The 26,187-nt window shown below is 42.6% G+C and overlaps 1 protein-coding gene across 2 annotated transcripts in view; it reads right to left on the bottom strand.

The window, feature by feature from the left end:
- The window catches only part of ADTRP (androgen dependent TFPI regulating protein), a 449,162-nt gene that overhangs the window by 345,461 nt on the left and 77,514 nt on the right, over positions 1 to 26,187 (bottom strand). For both annotated transcript variants that reach the window (XM_069218830.1, XM_069218829.1), the window contains one exon: positions 13,714 to 13,815. In XM_069218830.1, the coding sequence (XP_069074931.1) occupies positions 13,714 to 13,815 (102 nt within the window). The remainder of the gene's footprint in view (positions 1 to 13,713; positions 13,816 to 26,187) is intronic.

The following is a 26,187-nucleotide window of genomic DNA, read 5'->3' as shown; positions in this document are numbered from 1 at the left end:
GCCCCCACAATGACAATTGTCTGGAATGAGGATTAAGATAATGAGAGTGCCTTATACTTTGTAATAATCAAGCTATAATAATTCTGTGTTGTTATGTGTATTATATCATCAGTTTGTCTCTAAATGTGCTTCCTTTAACAACGGTTCTAAAATTGACACTTGAAGGTCAACTCAAGTAATACTAACATCTTGATTATTATTAAAGCCATATTAGGCTTGCATCTCGATGGTGGCAATGCCCTGTTCCAGAGAATCCCAGCCTCCACTTTGCCTTCCTTAAGAGCATTTCACATGCCTCAGCATGCCTCATCAAGTACTGTGAGCTGAATGTGGGCTCCCCGGAGAACCCCTAAAAAGGTTGATACCCCTGCATTGCAGTGGGTGCATGGGATTGCATTATGCCCCTGCATAAAAGCTCATGACGTCCGGTTGCTGTCAGCACACCCACAGCCACGACACCATGGGCCAGATGTACCAAACATTTTTGCAATTGCAAAAATGCGTTTTGGTATGTAACAAGTCCAATTTGCGATTTGGTAACTTGTTAATGAATCGCAAATTGGATTTGCAACTACATACCGATTCGGTATTAGGAAGCGGCGTGTCAAGAGCGTCCCTTCCTAATACCGAATCACAGAGGTAGATATGATTGTTTTGTGACCGTGAATGAGGTCGCAAAACAATTGCAGTTACCAACTTCTTCAAGTAGGTGGTAACCCATTCGCAGACCCCTTCCCCTTTGTGAATGCATGCAAAAACGTTTCTTAAGAGCAGGCAGTGGTCCCGCGGACCACTGCCTACTCTTAAAAAATGAAAAGAAAACTTTTCATTTTTTATTTTTAAACGCATCCTGTTTTCCTTTAAGGAAAACTGATTGCATTTGAAAAAAAAAGATTGCTTTATTGAAAAGCAATCACAAACATGGAGGTCTGCTGAGTCCAGCAGGCCACCATCCCTGTGATTGTAGCCATTCGCAATGGCTCGCAAATTGCAACCAACCTCATGAATATTGATGAGGTAGGTCCATTTGCAAGCCATTGTGAATCCAGTATGAAACTACTGGAGTTTCATACATTTCAATAGCGATTACTTAATTGTGATTCGCAAAAAATCGTAATTAGGTAATCGCTATTGGATAAAATTATACATCTGGCCCCCTAAGATGGGAGATGAGGATGTGCAAAACGAAAATAAAAAGGCAACAGGCTTTCTACTTTATTTACCCAGGATCTGGGGCAACATCCCTATATTTATCAAGACTGATCATTGCCTGGTTTAATTTAGGTAAGAACTGAAGACGCACCTCTTTAAAGAACACAACACCAGGACGTAGAAACAGCCCCTCTCTACTCTCAGAACCTGTTTTCCTCTCCAAAGACTCAATGACTGTATCTTTGCGTTTGGCCCTCTATAGCGAGCCGTTTGACTAGGTTCCCACAAATACCATGTACATACTTATAGAGAGACTTTTGAAAATGCTGAAAGTTTGCAGCATTTTATCTAAATTATATTGATAATATATTTGTTTTAGAATAGCATGTAACTTTGCAATATGTACACCTTGCATTATTTTCACAGATGGGTCCGAATTGTGAGATAGACGGAGAGAGATGACTGGGATATGTTCGAGGAAAGCTAAGTTTCGCTTACAGCTTTGGCTCGGGTGATAACTGTATTTATTTTTTGTGGTGGTAAGGCTGGAAATTGGTGATATATTTGACATACCAACTTCCAATTAATTATGAGTTAAAAAAACGATTTTTACAGCTTGAATTTTGAACCTATGTTTTTGATATACAAACCGTCTGCGCTCCAAAACGCCCGATATTTTGCCCCTGGCAAACCATCGGGATACTGCCTAATTAACTCCGACAGCCACACGTGGTAGTGCAATACAAGTTCAGAAAAGAGCACTATTTTTAACTGACATCCTGTGAGTCACTGGCAGACGGAGAGGGACGTTCCTATGTTGTGATGACAGCTGCATACAAATTAATTGCAGCGCTGCAGGAGAAAAGTGCTTCATATCTGAAAATTCTCGATGACTGGCTATCGGTGCCGTAACAAAGTGAGCCCAGAGACATCCACAGGGTACCTTTCCAACTAGCTCCCTCCCAGACATCATCTTTTTGTATGAAGAACTATGAATGTTTGAGAAAGATTGGCGTTGGTACTCATAAGAGCGATAAGGGCGCAATTTTAGAAAACATCCCCACAGAACGTTACCGACAGCTATAGAAACTGGTCACTAAATATCACAGTAAAACCAGAGCACCAGCGAGTGGCAGGTGTGGTGAGATCACACACAAGGTGATCAGGACCAAGTCCGGACTTCAATAGAGCCCATCTCCTCAAAATCCTTGAAGGGTGGTCATTGGTTGTCTGCCAGGCTGATGAGAGGTCACATGATTGCTGGACTTCATAAGGACTGTGAGTCTGGCATTCTGCTGTCCATTGCCCAAAATGCCACGTGGTGAGGCGTTTGGTGATGTGAGCAAGAAGTAGACATTATGAAGCTCATCACAGTTTGAAGTACTGGTAAACTGAGCTAGCTCCCAAGTAGAATGCAACCTTTTGCCTAAAGATACAGTGAGGCTCTTGACTGGCTTGTTGTTCAGCCATCCAGAGATGTTAACATCACAAACTTTTATTGGTCACTACTGTTGGGCGTCAATTGACTGGACCTCCATTAAAGAACGTTAAAACTCTGTTGGAGTCTGGGAGCATTGGGAGTTGCACATAATTACTTTGATTTCAGTAAAAAGAGTGGTCACTTGCATTAAGTACCTGAATGTCAGCTATATGCCCTAAATAATGAAGACCGATCCTGTTTGTATGGATACTTTTAATTTTGTGATTGTTAGACTAGGTAGCCTTAAGGTGGTCTCCCCCCCCAACCTTTTGCCTACCTCCTCCACTTGTCTGACCTCGTTTTTGCTGGCTTTAGGCCTATGCACTTAACAACTGCTAACCAGTGTTAAGGTGCTTTTGCTTTCTCCCCTAAACCATAGTAACATAGGCTTAAACCCAATTGCCACATTTGATTTACTTATTAGTCCCTAGTAAAGTGCAATAACTGTGCCCAAGGCCTGTAAATTAAATGCTACTTGTGGGCATTCAGCACTGATTGTGCCACCCACTTAAGTAGCCCTCTAACCATACCTCAGGTCTGCCACTGCACAGTGTGTGTGTGTAGTTTACACTACCATGTCGGCGTGGCAAACTAACCCTTCTGCCAGACCCAATTCTTCCCTCTTTATGCATATATCACCCCTAAGGTAGGCCCTGGAAAACCCAGAGGGCATGGTGCAATATATTAAAAAAGCAGGACATGTAGTTTAAAGTTTTACATGTCCTGGCAGTGAAAAACTCCCAAAGTCACTTTTCACTACAGCATGGCCTATCTCTCATATAGGATAACATTGGGAACACCGAATTACATCTTATAAGTGTAATTCACAATCTAGAAGAAATATGTCTGTCAAGTTTGGTGTCTCTGGACTCACAATTTAAAACCACAACGAAGTCAGATTTCAAGTTGCTTTTCTGAAAATTCCACTTTTAGAAAGTTGGCATTTTCCTAATTTAGCGATTTGGTGCTTACTGCCAGTCTCCAGTATACGTCTGGGGTAGAGTTACAGCTGGACTTTGTACATTCCCTCTAGAAAGCCACACAAAATGGGAGCTTAGGTGTGACTGATGGGCCATCAACATCCTAATGGGCCATCCTGGGCAGGATGGGAAGGAGTACCTGACACTGAATATGCAGTATCCTGCCCCACACAAAGAACCGTATACCCCCTGTAGTATATCTAGAGTCAGGGCTGGAAGGGAGGGCCTCTGTGCGCTTCAAAGACCTTTCCTTGAGGTCTCCCCAACTTCAAAAGCACAATTGGGTATAAGTACTGGACCTCTGACACCACCAACTCAGTACACTTCTGGATCTTTGGATACTCTACCAAGAAGAAGGACTGCTGTGCTGCTACAAGGACTGTCAATCTGCTGAGCTGCTACTCTGCTGGACTCCTGCTTTTCTGTGCAGACCGGCTGCCTGCTGCTCTCTGGCCTGGGAGAAATAGTTCTGGACCTACATCTCTACAACCAAGAACCAGAGGGACTCCAAGGGCCAGCTGACTGGTCTCCTGTTTTCTGAAATCTCAGAGATACAAAAGACTTCAACTCACCCTGTTACAGCATCTGGACTTTGCTTTCTGTAAGTCTTGCCCTGCTAAGAGCCAATCCAGTCCTGGGGCCGTGGGAGTGGGTATAAAGTGCTGCTTCAACCAGAATCCAAGCATCCTCCTTGGTACCAGTACATCTTCACCTTTGCATGAGTGTGAACCTAAGCATCCTCTTAGTTGTGTGGAGTGGACCTGACACATTGCCTTCAGAACCGGCGCACCACCTTCAGAATTCACACATTGCCTAATGCTGGAGCAGCAGGTGCGCATTCCATTTTCAACCAGCGCTTCACACTCGGAACTGCCTCAGTTTTGTGGAGAAAACCCCACACACCTTGTCCACTGTGTGGCTCAACACTGATGCATTGCTTAGGCTGTACCTCACATCGTCAACAACTACGCAACCCCGGATCAAGGTACTTTGGTTCAGCAGGCCCATATGAGTCCCTGTATCCAGCCCACACACCACGCGGGCAACCTGAACTTTCGACTTTGGCCCGGTACAGTGAGACCAGATATCCCAGTTAAGCACTTATGGCTTCCAAGCGCTATTTTACTTTTAATCTTTAAAAATGTGTTTCTCAACTTCTACTTTTTGAAGTTTTGTGGTTTTGGTCTTGTTTTATTTATTAGATTAAGTTATATTTTTCTAACCTGGTGTGGAATCCTTTTGTGTGGTGTTTTTACTACTGTGCTGTTTGAAATTTTGGCCAAATACTTAACACATTGCCTCTTAAGTTATGCCCGAATGCTCTGTACCCAGTTACCAGAGGACGAGCATAGGTTAACAGAAGGTGTGTTTGTGACTAGGACTGAGGTTCCCGCTTGGACAGGGTGCATCGCTCTACCAACCAAAAATCAATTTCTAACAGTGATCAACAGTAAAGAACTGTTAGTGTATTTCAGATTTACACAATGCTAAGGTAATAGGCCTGCTGGCAGCAACTGAGAATTGGATTACTGAAAATTGTAAATTATATACATGAACTTCCTAAATGTTTCAAAGTCATTTGATCTAGCTCTCGATGTAAGAGGGATGGAGCACTGGCAATAAAGCATTACACTCGTTTTATCTGTTAATATCAATCCTTTCCACTCCCTTACCTCCTTTGAGCATCTAACAATGACATGCATTACATAAGAGAATTCCTCTAGTACAATTGCTGTTGTGTATCTCCCCAGTACAACACATTGTTCTAAATAGAATTTCAAGACTTCATGAAGGTGTCCAAGCCTTGTGAAAACATATTTAATATTGGGTGATTTAATGTTAGGATAGAAAATGATCGTCTTTTACCAAATTGTGATTTAGCTTTATTGGATACTTCATGTTTTATTCAGGCAACAGGTAGGTCTGCACATATCACTTGCCTGCTACTAGCTCTTGTATTAGGTTTTAACCTCCTACCATAAAATCCAACAATTACTCCTTTAACATGGACAGACCATGACTTAGTTCAAGGACTCCTTTAGTTAAGTAAAGAAAATCACAATACTGACAGTCAATGCAACCAGGGAATTTAAATTAGTCACTATTAAGGCAATGTGTTAGACCTATTCATGTGCAGATGTTAAGCTGAATATACAATTGAATTTCTTATTCCAGTTAATAGTAATTGTTAGCTGACCATGGATATTTTTCTCCTCAAAATTGGCTGAGAGTTATGAACCAAAGAAACCCTCCGAAAACTTTGGCTCTTTGAAGAATGAAAGGGGCTTCTTCACAAACTCCATTTTGGTGTACTCTTAGTAGTATTACAACTGCACTACTACCATACAACAAAATGCTGTTCACTATGCCATGCCTCTGCTTCTCCTAGCGTTTAGGTACAGCAATCTCCACACAGATAGAACAGAGATATCTGCACAGACAGACATTTTACTATTAAATGTGGAAGGGAAAGGAGAGTAGCTAGAAAAAGGGTAACTTTGACAAATAAAGGGAAAGGGTTTAGGGATGGAGTAGGGAGGGGTTAAGGGAGGGCTAGAGAGATGTTTATGGAGAGCCTTGCACCAACACACATAAGAGTACGCCTGTTGCTATTCACAAACTGCACAACTTCAATATTTACTGCAGTCAAACAAGAGCCAAAACAGTCATGGACCATACAAAAACTGGAATGCAACGTTGTTAGAAATGGGGTCTCTGGTTGGCAGTCATTTTGCACTCTGTCAAAGGAAGGCCAAACACACAACTTCAGACATCAATACCACTCTCAGACCCAAAGTGGGATTCACTAATCCTGAAATGGGCCCATCCATCCTAAAGTTTGTGCTATGTGTGACCTGCTCTTATCTTTGCTCCATCAGCACTTCATCTAGGGGCCTTGGCAGTGAAGCACAGAAGGCAGTAAATGAGGTAAGAATGGCTAACAAAGGGATTTATTCCAAACATAACAACTAACTCCTAAAGCCTAATACTGTAATTATGTGTTTAAATAAAACGTCCCTTGCATGCCTCTGCAGAGCCATAATTCCCTACTTTGTGTTCTTTACCTGCAAGTTTTATTGCTTTTCCCCAGTGAGCTTTAGAATCATAGTAGCCATCTTGGTGTTCAATCTGTTAAATGACATGATACCCCAGAGCTGTTTTCTGTTGTCAGTGGCCTCCAAATGTGTATTCATCTTTTCAAAGAGTATTTACTACCCTCTCTATATAGGCATTGAGAGACTGGCCGAGTGGTGGCAGCTTTATCATGGTTAATAGACTGAACATTTACATGTGCCCATTAGGTGAAGAATCTTTCTGGCGTCTCCCATGTAAAAGGTCCATCAACTCTCCCAAAACTGAGTTCTTTACCTCCTAGTTGCATGGGACATGTATAGGGGTGAATGTGCATACCTGTCTATGTTTGTGAATGAGTGTGTAGTGCATAATAGAAACCACTGGATTTCAAGGGTATGCCGCATTCGGATGGTGGCCTGCATGTTTGCATTTTCTTGCCCCCCAATAGTTATTTCTGTAGGTGGATATTTGGCCCACATGGCTTTGAAGTAGTTTTTTTATTAATTTTTTCCTCATACACCTCAAGCTCCTAAATCAACTCCATTGTTGCACCTTGCACCTTCTCAAATGTGGAGCTGACCCATGCCATGGAGCCTGCTTTTTCTCTCACTCAGCCATCCCGCTGTAGGTGGACGCCCGCACTGAAACAGCTGAAGAGTGGGGGGAGGGAGTATAATCATTGGACTATGAACACCTGATCTTAAGCCCTTTTAATCTTTTACCACCTCTCTTGATCTCTTCCCCATTTTACCAAAGGGTTCCATATTTCCTCCTTCCTCTTGTTTAAGCCACCCGCCTCCAAGGCTTTGAAGTAGTTGCTGTGTTTCTGTCAAAGAGCCCTCTGCTTCTCCCTCTTTTGCTACTTTAATCTACATATCTGAAGGATCACATCACTTTGTCAGGACTGGATACATATTCCTAATGGACCAGCTGAAACTAGCCCAGTAGAACCTATTATTGTTTATGGTCCTTGCATGGGTTGGAGGATTCCCACGAAATTCAAAGGATAAAGAAGAAAAGATTGATATGCATGACCATAAATACTGGATCTCTTGAAGGTTATGCTGTTCTGGGACTTCCTAACATCTTAGGCAGAATTGCACACAACGCTAGCAGAAAAAAGGTAGCAGCCAGATGTGGTCAGCTTTGGATGAATGTCTCAAGAAGAAGTGCTGCTGTGACCATCAAGTTTGAGGAAATTCTGCTCCTTTTGTAAGATTGTGCTGTATCTTTCATAAGAAGTGCCTACACACTAGTGAGGTTAGGAGCTCAGCTGAGCAGCAAGGACATGTTGGAGACATCATTGATAGTGCTTTCTTTGAGACACAAGGGTCCCTCAATCCAACTGCATCAGAACTTGTCCGCACTTTTTCCTGCATCAATTACATTGCCTGAGACCCAGTGGAAAACCTATTGCCTTCTGCAACTGTTGAAGATGAGGCTCTGTTATCCCAGATCCCTATCCATGTTGCAGGATTACCTGTGTGTGACATTCAGCTGTACCCAGAGGCCTTGTGGATTACCTCAGTTTCACCCTACAGTATGGGAATTCTGAAAGGGTGTCAGTCAATGTTACCCTGATATTGGAATGTATGACTCCATCTTTCTATTAAAAGAGGTTCCAGAATTATAAGGATTTGAACCCCCTAGTCTGGGCCACCAAGACAAGACTGTCTCCTGTTTTGTGCTTTTTGTGATTGAAAAGGGCATTGCCAAACCACTGGGTGTCCACCACTAACAGAATGTCATAACCTTGATTAGAGGGTTTGGAGATATAGCCCCTCCCAACATCTGTGCTATTCTTTTAACATCTGCATGGATTAACACATAGACCAGCTGTAACGTCTTAAGGACTAGTCAGTGGGCACTAGACTAGTAGGAACCCAGTAAACTGTGCTCCAAACTGGGCATCAGACATCACCATGGGGGTTAGTCTGGAATGTCCAATAGGAAATATCATACCTTAATATGGTAACCAAAATATTGAGCACATCGGGTGCATAGTTTTACTATTCCTAACTCCACATACCTTCCATTGATATATTTGTCCTCGATATTTTGGCTACAATACTATGGTATAGTGAGAGTTCTACTTTATGGTTAGGGCCCACACCCCACTATGACATCAAGAAAACACTTTTTATCTTTCAAAGTGTGGGTGGGTACTTTGTTCTTTGGAGGGTTTGCCCATGGACACTCCTAGGATTTCCAAGTGCCCTACACAATACTAACGGCCTCATTATGACCCTGGCGGCCGGCAGTAAGCTGGCCAACAGGGTGGCAGTATTCTGCCAGCCATTATGACCGTGGCACAATAGCCATGGCCATACCCCCAGCCCCTCCACTATACTGCCAGGCAGAACCGCTGCCCTGGGGATTATGACCCCCCGGCCGCCAGCCTGGCCACGGCGGTAAACTCCGCCATGGAAAGGCTGGCAGTAAGGGGGATTTGGGGTGCCCCTGGGGGCCCCTGCACTGCTCATGCACTTGGCATTGGCAGTGCAGGGGCCCCCAGGCATAGCCCCGTCGCGCATTTGAAATGCACGACTGGTGCTACTTTACCAGCTGCACACCAGCATTGCCGCCAGCTCTATTATGAGCCGACAGCAATGTTGATGTGACTTTTGCGCTGGGCCAGCGAACGGTAACACTGTTACCGTCCCCTGGTTCAGCAGAAATGTCGTAATAGGGGGCCAGAAATACCACCAGCACTGGCGGCATTCTGGCTCCCACAGCCTCCGCAGTCTTTTGAAAAGACCGCCGAGGTTGTAATGAGGGCCCAAATGTCTTGCTGAAACACAGAACAAGAAATCAAAACCTCTGAAACAGACATCCCACTTTGAACTGTATCTCTGAAGGTCCTTTGGTACTGTATGTATTCCTGAAATTTATGAAACAGTTGGTAGTTCACCCATCCTGCTTCATTCTCCTCAAGATGCAATGAGGCCACTGGATTGGTGATCCACTAACTACATAGACAGTCATGAGCTGCCATAGACCAACACTGTCCTCCGACTTCAATTTTAATAAAATGATAGCGTGTAAGAACTGTAATAAGGTACAGTAATATCTCTCACTGGGAGTGGTCTAGAGAGTTATGGCTGTCATTGCTTATTGTTTTCAGTACAGTATGTTTGATTATGTGTACTATAAAGTAAAACACTGACTGAAGTGTTAAAAATATTCAGTGATATTACTGGGATCTTACTCATATTCGGAGTGCCTAAACCTGCACCATCTCATTGATTAAGTTGCAGACCAGTATGTCTTGTTACAGTTGGCTGTCAAGTGCTAAAAAAGTTGTAGATGGTCATTTCACTTTGGGTTTAATACTAATGTGTACACCAGTGGTAAATGACTCCAAGCAGTTCATTTGGACTACAGTAATATCTGAACGCTCCAGGTTCCCATGAAGGAGGTCTCACCTATCATATATTATGTATGTAGTCTTTATTTGACTAGCTCTACCACTCCTTAAATGTATACAATGCCATCAATATGTTTCTGTCAAGTTTGTTCAATTGTCTTATGTGTTTCACCTATTTATGTGACCACTGAAATTAAGAAGCAAACAAGGAGCAAAGTATGCAATTTGACAGTTATGCAATAAGAAAAAGCAAATGATGCTGTATAATGTAGCAAATTCTGCGGCAGTACTATTTTGATATTCTGGCATGTTAACACATATTAATTCTGTAAGGGCAAATGTATTACCTCTTTAGTACCAGTCTCGGTGTGACATCTGAATACAGCAATCAACAAGTGAAAGGTGACAATTTGACCTCTACAAAGTGTCTTCCATGGCAAGGCATGACATGGTTCATTTTAAATAACCTTTGATCCGTTTCCTAAAAGGCTAAATGCTATTTACCTTAAGAAACATCTGGGATGTGTCAGGTGCAACACCACAGTGGAAGACTTCCTACATGTGGCATGGAGCTGTTCTGTTGTTAGTCTTTATTGGGTGGAAGTCCTGGCCCAGCTCCTACATCTGACGGGGTGGGATGTCCCACTTGAGATTCAACACCGCCTATTAGGCTTGCTCCCTGTTAGGGCCAAAAAGAAATAAAGCAGGCGCCTCATGGTATAGTGTCTCACTGTTGAAAAACAATGCACTTCTATATGTTGCCTGAGCATGAGGTCTCCCCAGTTAGAAAACTGGAGGAACGACATGATAAAGTGTCTGGCAGTGGAGGAGGCCCAAATATGCAAGACACAAAGGAATGAGAGGGTAGCAGGTGACCTTGTCTCCTAGGAGGTCATGATGCAGGCACTTACCGATTCTCTGGAGGACGGTACTCCTTGATGACCTACACAAGTCTGGAGAAATTGACCCCATGCCGAGCACGGGGTTGACAGGCTGTGCCGCCGACCCTATGACCATGACTGCTAAAGTGACTGTCTTTTGTTGTGCTGACATACTAGTGACTGATGAATTACATTCCTTGTTCATCTATCGGTGACCCAGTGGGGTGTAGACGTTTTTTGGAGTTGAGGGTGGGTAGGGGGGATTCTAGAGTTGAACTTGTTTAGTGCCTTTTGATTTATTGGTATACTCTTGGTACTTATTCTCCTGCCACAATTGCAGGGTTGGGTCATCTGCCACTGTAACAATGTAAAAATACCGTTTAACTGTGGTCATCTATTGAAATGCCAATACTTTTTTTTTTTTTTATTCAAATCCAACCTTCAAATCGTTTGAGTTAGAAACAAACTTTTTGGTTGAAATCTGCAAATGTTTGATTAAGTGGCAAGTATAGTAAGTCAATAATTATGCTGAAAACTGCAGCCACAGAATCGGATAATTCCAGTGGACCTGCAACTTTATGTTAGTTGTGTACAACATTTATATTTGAGTGGCTATAGTGTGTCGAAAAATGACATACAACACGTACAAAATACTTACAAAATACTTAGAATCTAATACACCACTTCAACTTTTCCTCTTTGAAATCTATCTTGTATGTACTTCAAATTTCCTGCCATCTTTCAACTTCTCCTCTTGCCTATTGTTACCTTAAACTTTACTCCCAGCCCCACATACATTTAAATGTTGTACTTGTTTCCTCTCCTCTATGTACCGTATGTGCTGTCTTCTTAAAGTCCAGTACATCCATATTTATCCTGCATCTATCTTTCATGTTATACAAAAGAGGTCTGTGCTGCTACCAACACCTGCTTGTGTCTTGCCCCACAAAAACATATATATGGTCCAGTCTGACCCCTTCCCTTTAATTCTGTCTCCCTTACTCTACCTCTGTAGCACCTTTCCCTCTCACTACAGCACAATAGAAAGTGCAATCAGTGTGCCTGCTAGCAACACCAAATACCATTGTTTTAACTAATTCTGGCTCTCTTCATACAGACCTGCCATATGCAAATTAGTCTTGGGCCAGTGGAATAATTCCAGCCCAGACTGCTAGGCCAGACTGCTAGGCCGGGTCCCCGCCTTCATGGAGGTATAGCATGAGTCCTGTGGCAGCATGACCACAGGGCTCACGTCTGGACATATCTGTTGTACTTAGGATATGCACCGCAAAAAACATTAAATCGATGAAGGAATGCTTGAATTACCACAGCCGACGGCTCAAGGCCACATTCCAGATCATTGTTTTTGCTGGTAGGCACTATAGACAGAGACCTACCATATGCAAATCAGTCTTGGCCATGCTCCAATAGGAAAGGTTTGGCCCAAACCATTTTCTTCGGCTTCGCTGACACAAAGTTTGTTTAAACAAATGTGATAATTTTTGCAGACCACCACAGTGTTTTCATAGCATTGAAAAAATAACTTTAGAGGCTGCCTGTGTAGGGCCTGATGCAAAGTTAAGGTAAATGGCTAGTGATAGGTAGCACATAAGCATGATTTAAAGGTGACATTAGACGTGGAGTACAGCAAGTCTATATTTTGTCTACCAGTAAAAGAGACATCTTGCTCTATGGTGGCAAGTATTCGGTTCTCATGTTTTGGACCCCTTGAACGTGACAACTCTCCACAGATAGTCTAGTCAGTCACTCTACGATCATAGACCACACACCTTCTTCTGTTGGTGTTTTTTTGCACACAGTTATATGGCTGTAGAAAATACTTAAATGTAACTCAGTACAATTTCACCACATTAAAAGTAGGGCAAAATGGGAATAATCCAAGGCGTATGTAGTCTTAAACAATTACCATTAGTCCAATCATTGCAGAGCACCCTACCTGCTTCAAATCAGGGGCTTGATCAATTTTAAAGTTTTCGTTCTGCTATGGAAATCAGTACACAGGCTTAGCCCCGATTACTTATTGAACTGCTTTCATCTCGGGAAGCAACCTAGTGAGTTACATTCAGTATCTGGTCCTAAATGAGTTCCCATTAGATAAAAATGCGCCAAGGTTTGACCAGGCAGGTGGGCATAGCCGGAGTTGCATTGTGGAACGCTCTTCTCTCCATCACAGCTCAGTTTTTACTCTTCCTAAGGCCTAAGACTATCATTGACTTCAAGCTCTTATTACTCATTTTCATTGATGATATCGTAATTGACTGACTGCGTTGCATTCGTATATAACTGTAATTATCTTATAAGATAAACACATGCAAAATACAAATACATCCTTAAGCTTACAACGCTGTTTTTTTGGGAGAGTCGGAGAAAAACGAGAGGGAGAGAGTAAAAGTGAATTAGAAAGAGAAAGAGAGACAGAAAGAGACAGAGAGGTAAAGGATGAGAAGAGAAAAATAAAGAGATAAAGTGACAGAGAGAGAGAACGTGAAAGGGAGAGACAGAGGGTAGATTGAAAGAGGTCTAATCAGAGTAAAGAACAGTACAACATAGATAGCTACACTAAATAAAATAGAGAACATATTTTGAAAATGCAGATTAATAGAGGAGAGACTTGGATTGTAACAGTAATGGCGATGCAGATATAGTACACAAAGAAAAATATTTCACTATATAACTTATACCAACAAGTGCAATGTTGTTAAAAGGGATTATCTTTTTTGCAATTTGTTTAATCGGAATTAATAGCAGTAGACTTACCATAGCATGATTTAACCACAGAGGAATGAACTCGTCGATACCCTTGGGGTATACCAGCTCTCTGTTATACGTGTACAATCCCCAAAAGGATGTGAACACAAACTAAAAAAGAAAAACATGAGTTTAAGCAACAGCAACTCACAATAGAAGAATTGTGTGGTCTAGAAGAAAGTCTATACAACCACACACCCACACAGTAAACATGCCTTAATATTTATGGATTTAAGAAGCAAATGTTCAGAAATATCCACAACGGATCCTCAGAACATCTTCTGTATTTACCTTTTTGATATTACTATTAATAAAAAGAACAAGCCATTGCGCCAATTAGTAAAAGAGTAGTTTCAAATATATTTCTTCCTGCAGATTCCTTAGCCATTGAGTATGTTCTGGCCGTAGACTGGACTGGAATTCTTCACACTGCAATAGCCCTCAAATGAGCATTGGCCATGACTCCACACACGACGACACAGCCCCTTCCTTATGTTAGTGTGTCAGACTTCCTTAAGTAAACTTACAAGGGAGACGCATATAGGTCGATGAACCTTTTGACTTGCTTCAGGTTTTCCCACCATATAACCCGTACCAACACAAATCAATAACAATAATCAATCAATGACATCAATGAACAACAGGAGTCAGTCATTTTTCACTCACCATGACCTTGTGGTCACGAATAACCACACGTTATGTAAAAGTTAGAATGTTTATTTCCCTATATTAACAATGCTAATGTCATGTAACTCAATCTCAGAATCAATTGATAAACATACAGAAACAATACTGGCTGTCAAAAGCGGCAAAATAAAAGCAATCTAATCAAGCTTGTGCTACTACACATTTTAATGTTACGATACTAATTAATAGCAAGAATAACTGTGCAAATTATATTACATACATTTAGATTCAGCAAGAAAAATACTTCTACTGTTATTACATGTAGTGAACTTCATCAGTGAGAACCCTAACACCAGATTAAAATAGCATGTTTGGGCTTCATGCAAAACAATTTAGTCACACAAATTTGGAAAACATTTAACTATGGCTCTATCAAAATAGCGGCTGGTACTTAGAAACAAAAGCAAATAGACATAGCAATCAGTAAAGTCCTTGTATACCTGTCCTCAACAGGGTTCAGCAAGCTGTAACAGTCTTCATCAACAGAACATCAGTTCAGTCAGCTACACATCAGGATTCAGCATCAAAGTTCAGAAAAAGCAAAGTCTCTCTCTAAGCAGATCAAAAGAATATAGCTAATACTCTAAACTCTCATGAAGGATGGGGAGAATGGCATATCTCCTCTCAGTGCAGTCTGGATAAGTTTGATTTCTCAAAACTACTTCCTGCACCCTAATTCGTCAAGGCATCGCATATTTACACTTTGTGCGATAAAACGAAACCCTCTAATCTACAATTTTACTAGCACATGGTTCACATGTCAATGATTGGCTCCCCTTGTCCCGCTCCCGACATTCGGCTTGTCAGGTATCAATATTGTTGCAGCTTATACTCCAGTCAGTGGGTCCATTGTCTTCTCCTGGGAAGGTCAGTCTTACACACATTACATTAAAAATTGTTACACTAGCAAGTACATCATCTTCTAGAAAGCGGTTCTCATGAAAAATAACTTCAGCTATGAGCACATGGACAGTACAGTAGGAAATCACAGTTTAGTTCCTTAAAGAGACATTTCATGAAACGGCTAAGAAATGCAGCTTGACATGAGGCCGTGCAACCAGGCCACAACCTCGCTAAGTTAAAGCCTACAATTAATAAAGCTAATGCATAACCCTTAATGTGACATATTACTACATTAATTAAACATAAGCTATTCATTTCATATTAATAGGCCATTAATAAGTACACTTTGTGAACGTTGACGGCCACTCTGGTGGGTGCACCTTCAAATGTGTGCATTATGTTTCTCTAAATTAATACATTTTCTATGCAAATATGAAACTCAAAATACATGAATATTCCTTAATAAACTTATTAAAAACTCTGTGTTAACAATTATAAGGTGCCATTTGGCCACTAGCATAAATTCTTCTTTTACAATGTTCTTGCAATGCAGAATATCACATGCTTATATTATAACCTGCTAGTCTTGAAATAGTTTTAATATTGAAATAAAGATATACATTTTGGACAGATGTGGGACAAGCTTTTCCATTCAATGGGACTACTAAAATGTATTTTCTCTTTACAGAGTTTTGAAACATATGTATTTTATTAGGGTTATTATGTATGTTGTTATTGTTTATTAGCTGTAGGCAAGTCGCTTCTATAATGTCATAGGATTGATAGTCAATTGATGATACTTCCTGTGATGTGACTTTCTGTGATGTCATGTTGTATGCAAATTAAAGGGACCTCGCACATTCCATCTGTGCCCAGGGCCTCAAAAATCCTAGAATCAACCCTGCCACAGCTCTACTGTGTTCTTCATGTTACCGTTTGTCCTCAGTGGCAGGTATCTTCCTAAAGTCTTAGGCTTCAAACTGTGTAGGAAGCAATTGTCTTCTCTCTGACCAACGCAAGGTGTGCTGGTGGTACACTGCCTCTAATGCGACCCGATGCCTGCAACAAATGCACCTTGATAAATGACAAGAGCCTCAGAGAAGGGGAGACCAAACTATTGACAATGCCTGAAATCACATACCTGCCCATCTTTGTTCACTTTCAGCAGGTCAGTATTGATTTTAATATTCTGCCTCCTAAGCAGACTGAAAAAGTTAGAGGTACTGATGAAGGTCTAGAATGCCATCTTTTAAGTGTCTATGGTGCAGAGCAGCTGCTGGGGCTGCATGGCATCATCTCGCCATACTGAGGGCTAGATTCACTAAACGTTTGCGCAGTACAGCAAGGCAAGTTGCTGTGCTGCATGAATGGGAGAGAGATGAACAGCGCCATTGTTAGTAATCGGGTCTTTGGTTGGAAGTAAGTTTGCACTCTGTTGAAGGAGGTACTCACATGCTAGTCAGGGCAATGGAGATACACACTTAAGATAACCCCTGCTCACCCCCTTGGTAGCTTGGCACAAGGAGTCAAGCTTATCCCAAAGGCAATGTGTAAAGTATTTGTACCAACACACACAGCAATACAGGGAAAACACTACGAAATGGATACCACACCAGTTTAGAAAAATAGCCAATATTCTTCTAAAGCAAACAAGACCAAAGCGACAAAAATCCAGCATACACAAGTCAAGATATGAATTTTTAAAATAAAAAGAGTCCTACTCCATAGAAAACAATGGTAACGTTGTTGTTACACAAAGTATCTGGTTTGCATCAAAAGTAAAGCCACAAGGGCGAACGGGCGTCAGAAAAGTCAATGATGCATCAATTTCTTACTCGCAAGTGAGGCCGTGCATCGTTTCTTCTCCGGTTGAGTAGGCGATGCGCAGTTTTTCACTCCTGCAAGGGAGCGATGCGTCAATTTCCAGACTGGGCAACTCAGAACCACGCAAGTGGATTTTGACACTCAGCGGTGTTGCATGAGAAATCCAGTCGCACAGTGATGGAAAATCATGCTGTGTGGGTTTTCATCGTTTTCATCAGCCACAAGTGGGTGTTGCATTGTTTCTTCAGCCGCAATGCAGGAGGTGCATCGATTTTCCTGCCACGATGCAAGTGATGCGTCGACTTCAGCCAAGAGGTGGGGGTGCATCATTTTTACAGCACTGTTCCAGTTGGTGCATCAAAAATTTTCCCACACGTCTCCCTGTGGAATAATTTCAGTCCTTGTTCTAGCAGCTTCACCTTTCAAGGGACCAGGAACTGATAGGGCACCACTTGGCAGGGCAAGAGTCTCAGCAGAGAGTCCAAATGCTGGCAGAGGAAATCTTTGATGGCCCTGAGACTACAAACCAGGGGGCAAGCTCAGTCCAACCCCTTGGAGACACCTCACAAGCAGGAGTATAGTACAACGTCAAGTTTTTGTCCTCTTTCTGGCAGAAGCAGCAATTGCAGGCCAACCCAGCAAACCACAGTCACAGGCAAAGGGGCAGTACTCCTCCTCCAGCTCTTCTCCTTGGCAGCGGTTCCTCTTGTTTCCAGAAGTAATCTAAAAATCTGGGGGGGTGGATCCACTACTTATATCCATTTCTACCTTTGAAGTAGGCAAACCACAAAGGAAAGTCTCTGTTGTTCACAAGATTCTGCCTTGCCCAGGCCTGGCCCCTGACACACACTATGGGGTTGGAGACTGCATTGTGTGAGGTCAGGCACAACCCATTCAGGTATAAGTGACTACTCCTCCCTCCACTGTAGCCCAGGTGGCTCATCAGTATATGCAGGCTACACCCTAGCTCCCTTTGTGTCACTGTCTAGAGGGGATTCTCAAACAGCCCAACTGCCAGTCTGTCCTCGACAAGGAATACACAAGCAGGCAGAGTCACAGAATGGTTTAAGCAAGAAAATGCCCACTTTGTAAAAGTGGTATTTTCAAACTGACAATTTAAAAACCAAATTTACCAAAATATGTATTTTTAAACTCTATCTCCTCCCAAAGGGAAACTGCACTTAAAAGATATTTAAAGGCAGCCCCCATGTTAACCTATGAGAGAGATAGGCCTTGCAATAGCGAAAAACGAATTTGGCAGTATTTCACTGTTAGGACATGTAAAATACATCAGTTCATGTCACACCTTTAGCATACACTGCACCCTGCCCATGGGGCTACCTAGGGCCTACCTTAGGGGTGCCTTACATGTATAGAAAGGGAAGGTTTGGACCTCGCAAGTGGGTACACTTGACAGGTCGAATTGTCAGTTTAAAACTGCACACACAGACACTGCAGTGGCAGGTCTGATCCATGTTTGCAGGGCTACTCATGTGGGTGGCACAACCAGTGCTGCAGGCCCACTAGTAGCATTTGATTTACAGGCATTGGACACCTCTAATGCACCTCTAGTGCACTTTACTTGGGACTTACTAGTAAATCAAATATGCCAATCATGGAAAAGTCAATTACACATACATTTTACACGGGGACCACTTGCACTTTAGAACTGGTCAGCAGTGGTAAAGTACCCAGAGTACCAAAAACAGCAAAAACAGAGTCCAGCACACAGCCATAACATGGGAAGCAGAGCCAGAAAGGACAGGGAAGACCACGCCAAGGATGCCAGGTCTAACAGCCATATTTACAAAGATATGGCTCTGTTCCTCTCTCTCCGTGTGCTGGTGAACTTGTGGCTGCTTAGCATCAACACACTCACCTTGGACCATGACGCAAGGGTGTCTGCTTTACAGGTAGGATTGCTTTTGTGCTGGAAGGGATACCTTCCTGAACGAAAAGAATCCTTAGAGGAATATTCTGCTTGCTTCTGCAGCACACAAGGAAAAAGGAACTAACAAGGAGAAATGAAGCTATTTCTCCTTGCTACACCTCTCCCGGGTTGGCAGACTATTTTCAAGCTAACCAAGGTTTACTACATTTAGTTAACCTGTGTTTGGGTCAATTTGCATGGGTAGATGCATGGGAACGCCCATGTAACGGCTACCTGACAAAAGACTCGCAAATCAACTGTTGCATGCCTTTGTAAATCTTGACTACCATTTTGCACTGTGGCTGTACCAAAAAAGTGGCACAACCACAACATAAAATGTTAATACATCTGAAACCTGGTGGGTTGCCGTATCAAGATTTCTGTTTCCTGTCTAGTGGCTAAGGAAATTCTAATGGCAAGAATCTTGAAAGACAAGAGCATCATACAGAAAGAGAGGTTCCATATGTAAGGAACGACCCTTCAAGGCTGTAGCATAAGATCAGTTATTTCAGGATTCAGACTTTGGGAATTGTACAATGGTGATTATACGAGTCATGTTTGAACATTCCGGCACCTTAAAAAACTTATGGAGAAAATTGCCTGTAACTTATTCCCTGCATAAAAGGACTAAAAAAGTAAGTGCAGAACAATTTAATGACGTGTTTTCATCAGCAAATTGCCTTGAAATATTTTAGAGTCACTTTATTAAAAAGACTTAACAATTTTAGTGGTGTTTTCACCCACTTTAATTGCTCTTACACTCTCAGTTGCATGGCGCAGAACTCAAAGAAATAACTTATCACATTTGCCTGTGTGCCTGCATCATATTTAAGGTGTTGGTTCTAAATGCATTAAGATATTTGAAAGATGTGCTGACTACACATCACCCAGGAGATGGTACACAGAAGGTTGCCTTGCGGTAAGATAGGAAGAGGGTTTGAAAGATCCACAGGGATTCCTGACTTCAGGTGATGGTGAGGTCCCAATCTCACTTCGAAGAACCACAGTAATAATTTGGGACGATACAGCCAGTGTAATATGGGTCATGGCAGACTTCACACAGTCAGTGTTCTGCTTCTGCATGCACGCAGCACATCAAGTGCTTAAATTCCACACCAGGGTGGTTGTATTTTGTGACGGCATTCCTCCTTGTGTGGGAAATCAGGGTCCCTAAATCAGGGTCCCTTCTCCTGGTCTCTGCTCTAAATAGATACTGATAAAACAGCATTTTGCACTCCACCCAATGTTTCATAGCAAGTTAGCATGTGCACTGTTTAGATTACTGCACATTTTTCCAATTAGACGTTCACCTACGATCTGTGCCAAGCATGTTCAAATAAGGTGTGCACCAGCCCAAACCAGGGTCGTTCCTTGAATTTTGTAACCTAGACAGCTCAAGCATCATTGAGAAACATGAACAGTATTTTTCAGAATTGATAGCAATTTGTGGATCTTTTAATTATTTTTTTGTTTCAGTTTCATATAGTCAGTAAATGCACTACCCTAACAATATATTTTACAACCCTGTATTTTTAATCCTCTTTAGCTTTCATGCTATTTCCTTTTTTTTTCTTCAAAATTATGATATTGATCCACCAACCCTTTACATGCTTTGTATATGATCCCTCATAATTCATAATATTTTGATTACAATATACGTTTCCAAAACAAACAAGCGGGTGCATGCTGTAGTGACATGTAGGGCACCTTCAAGGGGTCTTTGAATCCCAAAACAAACTCTTCAAGCATTTCTAAGAATGTAACAGATTTCCCTAACCCTCAAACACTGTTCAAAACAGACGTTTCTTTGGGTTGGTCAAAAAGATTTAGGGAATGCTTAGAGCTATGGGAACTTCACTTCCATAGTACATTTTCCATCATCTTAAATTACGGGCCAAGGCTGGAAAATGAAGTGCCTTGGGAGTGGGTGGTGCCCTTGCAAAATGCACAGGACACCCACAAGCTAATAGCCTTGTGGGTACTCAAAAACATTTTGCAGGTAGCTTCCCACCATGGAAAGACTTTTAAAACCACATCTTTCAAAAGCAGGAGTATGCCTTTCCATATTTTTTGAGAATGCAGTGGAATTAAATATTTTTTTCCTGTGGCGAAATAATAACTTACATGTGAGAAAGATAGACACAGTGGCCTTGGAGATAGGCCTTCTGACAACTGTCCATCGAAAACCAGCGGAACGGGTGTCTGAACCATCTCTATGCACAAAGAGGTAATTCAGAGTAGGTATACAGAAACAGATGCCAAGATTCTGTTTTTTCTATCAATAGTACGATCTCAGCATTGGAGTTCTGCTGACCATTACAGGATTCTATTATTGCCATAAGAAAATGAGTTGCATCTCAACATGCTGTGCAAGTCACAAGTTGCAATCTACACCTATCGTTTGTGACATACCCAATGAAGCATTAGGTCCTCTATGCGTTTTCTATATTGATTTAAAAGAGCAAAGGAAAGTTAGCTATAGCAGCTGGGTTAAACCTGAAAGGATGGGGTAGATAAGTAGAGATATCAGTTGGCCCATGAAATTGGAAAGAAGTGAAAAGGCAGGGAGGAGTATTGTGATTTTTTATTTGAATATGATCTTTTAAAGTACAAATAAATGTATCAAATGGAAGAGACAGCAACAGTCTGTGGATGGTGGAAATATATTTAAATGACAACAAATCATGTGAACATGAGTGTAAGGGAAAACTGTAGAGTGATAATAGCTGTTTTGTTTGATGTGCTATGTAACATGGAGAATGTACATTGAATATATGATGACTCAAGCGTCCTTGTGGCACAGGGACTAGATAGACCATTACGTATGAAGATAAAGCACACTTGGACTATCACAGGTTCAATCAACGAGTCTTCATTACTTCTTGGAGATGCACATGACTATCTATGTTTAAGATGGTGTTACTTATTCTTTTCATAGTTTTGTGACCTGCACCGTAAATGCATGGCACTCACCTCTCATGCATCAAAATGGAAGAATCTTGAGCAGGTCTTGGTCTTCTGTTTCCAAAACACAGTTTTGTAGGGTTTTTTGTGACTATCTGAAGGAGTAAGGTGGAACAACTGCCTGGCATGGCTAGGGGTTAATGCCAAAGGATCTGAACAGAATGCTTATTTTTACTGGTAGCCAAATAAAAGCTATAAAAGGTGATATGCTCTCTAAGTTCTTGGCCTTCACATATATTATTCTAGAGCATTTTGGGGATCATGTGGTCTACTCGCTAAGAAATTAGTTAAGCAGGCATCATCATCAGGTTAAGATGGTGTTCTGAATTGAGTAAAATGTGTCTGAAATGTGAACTAGAAGCTGAACAGTGCAATAAAGTTGGCCAATGGTAGCAATTACACAAGTAAAATAAATAATAGGGGAAATGAAGGGTACCTGAAAATCAGCCCACAATAGGACGTTAGACAGGACCTGAGTCGGGAGGACAGAGTGGCTTAGTAGGTATCAGGCAGCAAACAAGATCATCGTGTATGGTCAATACTATATTTGATTTGATGTGGGTAGGCTTGTGCATATTTATTGGGTGTAATCGGTTGGACAGGGTAGTGTGGTAAATGGTATTAAATGCCGCACTCCATATAATAAGTTTAGGAAAGCATGATTAAATATATGACTCTTAGCAGTTAGCTCCTGACTTGTTAAGTGTTGAAGTGGTCCATAAATATTGTAGAAGCAATTTAGACAAGTAATTGGCCGAAATATGGTATGAAAAGAAGAAAGCACTGACAGCCAACAACATTGTGAGCATTTATAAAACCTAATAGTCTTTAAGAGGACTTTATTGAACTTTATTACTTACTAGTTGCATACAATATTCCACTATATTTTACAGGTGATTTCATTAGATGGATGAGCAATGTAAACCACACTATAGTAGCTTGATTCCTAGAACATCTAGATGCTCTTTCTATGGTCAAATGAGTTAGGTCTCATGTTCACAAAAAAGGACATATTCTGGACTGGTTTCTCACAAGGAACTTTGTATCTAAAGAAACGATGCTGAAAACCACACTAAAGTTAGATCAGGCATGAATACCAGTATCTAGCCCAACATTCAACTACGTTGACAGTCAAATACAAAACAAAAACAATCATCAAGTACGTTTACTACCCTAATAAAGCAACACTAAAACCAGCGCCACAACAAACTATGAGAAATGGACCATCTGACAAACAAACTACAATAAATCTTTAACAAAATGCTCAGAAAAATAACCAGCTGGTTAGACCATTACATTTTGTTATCAAAGCAGGTAACAAACAATGCCAGAGTACTGAAGCCTAACAGTCAGGGCTGACACATGTAAATGGCTAAACCAATTAACCGGTTCTGTGCCGCGGACGTAATGGTTATGTCCTGCGGCACAGTGCTCAGTGCCGTGGATGCAACGATTACGTCCTCGGCACTGAGCTTAGAGGGGAGGGAGTGCTAGGGGCTTCCCTCCAACCCCCCCAAGGCAGGGGTGGAAGGGGAAGCCCTTCCTCTTCCACCTGACCCCCCTTGCCCCCCCCCCAGTGACATCTGATGACATCAGCGTGCAAATGCGAGCTGACCTCATCAGAGGACACTTCCCCATCGTGCAGGAAGCTCAGCTTCCAGTGCAATCGGAAGAGAAATGCAAAGCATTTCTCTTCCGATCATGTGATTGGGGCCTGAGAGGCTTCAAAGGGAAGGAAAGGAATTTCCTTCCCTTTGAAGTCTCTCAGAGCATTTCAAAAGCCGGATTGTAAAGCAATCCGGCTTTTGAAATGCCCACTAGACACCAGGGATGTATTTTTCAAGGGAAACTGGCATGAAGGGAGCGACCCCTTGGGCAAGGGTCGCTCCCCAGGGGGGTCAATATTTTTCAAGGCCTTTTCTGCCCCCCCTGTGTGTTGCTTTAGTTTTTTTTTAGTTGGGGAGCGACCCTTGCCCAAGGGTCGCTCCCTAGGGGGGAAATTATATTTAGGCCATTTCTGCCCCCCCTGGGTGCAGAATGGCCTATTTTTATGAGGCCAGTCTGCCCCCAAGGGGGGCAGAAACCACTAGACACCAGGGAGTTTTTTTTTTATGCCAAATTCACAGAAGGGGAGCGACCCCCTAGGCCCGGGGGGGGGCAAATCTATTTTAGGCCATTTCTGCCTCCAGGGGGGGCAGGATCCACTAGGCACCAGGGATCTTTTTTTTTTTTTGTGTGTTTCTTTTGTTTTTGTTTTTAGTTGGGGAGCGACCCCTTAGGCAAGGGTCGCTCCCTAGGGGGCAAATTATATTTAGGCCATTTCTGCCCCCAAGGGGGGCAGAAACCACTAGACACCAGGGAGTTGTTTTTTTACGCCAAATTCACAGAATGGGATCGACCCCTTAGGCAAGGGTCGCTCCCCGGGGTTGCAAATTTATTTTAGGCCATTTCTTCCCCCCCCCCCGGGGGCAGATCGCCTTATTGTTATTAGGCCGATCTGCCCCTGGGGGGGTAGAAGCCTCAAGGCGCCAGGGATAAAAAAAAAAAAATTGTTTTGTTTTTTAGAGGTTGGGAGCGGCCCCTTAGCCAAGGGTCGCTCCCCTGGAGGGCACATTGTATTTAGACTATTTCTGCCCTCCTTGGAGGCAGATCGGCTGATTTTTGTTATGTCAATCTGCCCCCAAGAGGGGCAAAAACAACCAGGCATCTTTTTTTTTTTGCACCTATGTCACGCAATGGGAGCGACCCCTTAGTCAAGGATTTCTCCCTAGAGGGTTGGGGAGCAAATTTATTTTAGGCCGTTTCTGCCTCCCCAGGGGCAGATCGGCCTATTGTTACTAGGCCGATCTGCCCCCGGGGGGGGGGGGGGCAGAAGCCTCTAGGCGCCAGGGACACATTTTTTTTTTTTTTTTTTTTTTTTTAGAGGTGGGGAGCGACCCCTTAGGCAAGGGTCACTCCCAGGGAGAGGGGGGGCAAATTTATTTTAGGCCTTTTCTGCCCCCCCCGGGGGCAGATCTGCCTATTGTTATTAGACCAATCTACACCCGGGTGGGGCAGAAGCCTCTAGGTGCCAGGGATACATTTTGCAAACTTATTTTAGGACTTTTCTGCCCCCCGGGGGCAGATCGGCCTATTGTTATTAGGATGATCTGCCCCCAGGTGTGGCATAAACCTCCAGGCGCCAAGGATAAAAAAATGTTTTTTAGTTTTTTTAGTTTTTTAGAGGTGGGATGCGACCCCTTAGTCGAGGGTCGCTCCCCTGGGGGGAAAACTGTATTTAGACCATTTCTGCCCCCCTTGGGGGCAGATCGGCCGATTTTTGTTAGGCCAATCTGCCCCCATGGGGACAGAAACCACTTAGGCACCAGGGATTGGTGTGTGTGTATGCGTGTGTTTTCTTTAGGGGGCAGCCCCTTAGGTAAAGGTCGCTCCCCATAGGGGCACATTACTCTTGGCCATATCTGCCCCCCATTGGGGCCTATTTTTGGGCTTTTCCTGTCACGGGCGCTAGACCTACCCCCACAAGTAAGGTACCATTTTTATCGGGAGACATGGGGGAACGCTGGGTGGAAGGAAATTTGTGGCTCCTCTCTGATTACAGAACTTTCTGTCACCGAGATGAGAGGTAAAAGTGCTTTTTTGGCCAAATTTTGAGGTTTGCAAAGGATTCTGGGTAACAGAACCTAGTCAGAACCCCACAAGTAACCCCATCTTGGATTCCCCTAGGTGTCTAGTTTTCAAAACTGTGCAGGTTGCTAGGATTCCCTAGGTGCCGGCTCAGCTAGAGGCCAAAATCCACAGCTAGGCACTTTGCAAAAAACAGCTCTGTTTTCTTTGTGAAAATGTGATGTGTCAACTTTGTGTTTTGGGGCTTTTCCTGTCGCGGGCACTAGGCCCACCCACAAAAGTGAGGTACCATTTTTATCGGGAGACTTGTGGGAACGCTGGGTGTAAGGAAATTTGTGGCTGCTCTCTGATTCCAGAACTTTCTGTCACCAAAATGAGAGGAAAAGGTATTTTTTTGGCCAAATGTTGAGGTTTGCAGTGGATTCTGGGTAACAGAACCTGGTCAGAGCCCCACAAGTCACCCCATCTTGGATTCCTCTAGGTGTCTAGTTTTCAAAACTGCGCAGGTTGCTAGGATTCCCTAGGTGCCGGCTGAGCTAGAGGCCAAAATCCACAGCTAGACACTTTGCAAAAAACAGCTCTGTTTTCTTTGTAAAAATGTGATGTGT

Source organism: Pleurodeles waltl, chromosome 2_1 (genome assembly GCF_031143425.1).
Source record: "Pleurodeles waltl isolate 20211129_DDA chromosome 2_1, aPleWal1.hap1.20221129, whole genome shotgun sequence".
NCBI lineage: Eukaryota > Metazoa > Chordata > Amphibia > Caudata > Salamandridae > Pleurodeles > Pleurodeles waltl.
The sequence above is the reverse complement of the archived record's forward strand: the minus strand, read 5'-3'. Positions and strand labels throughout refer to the sequence as shown.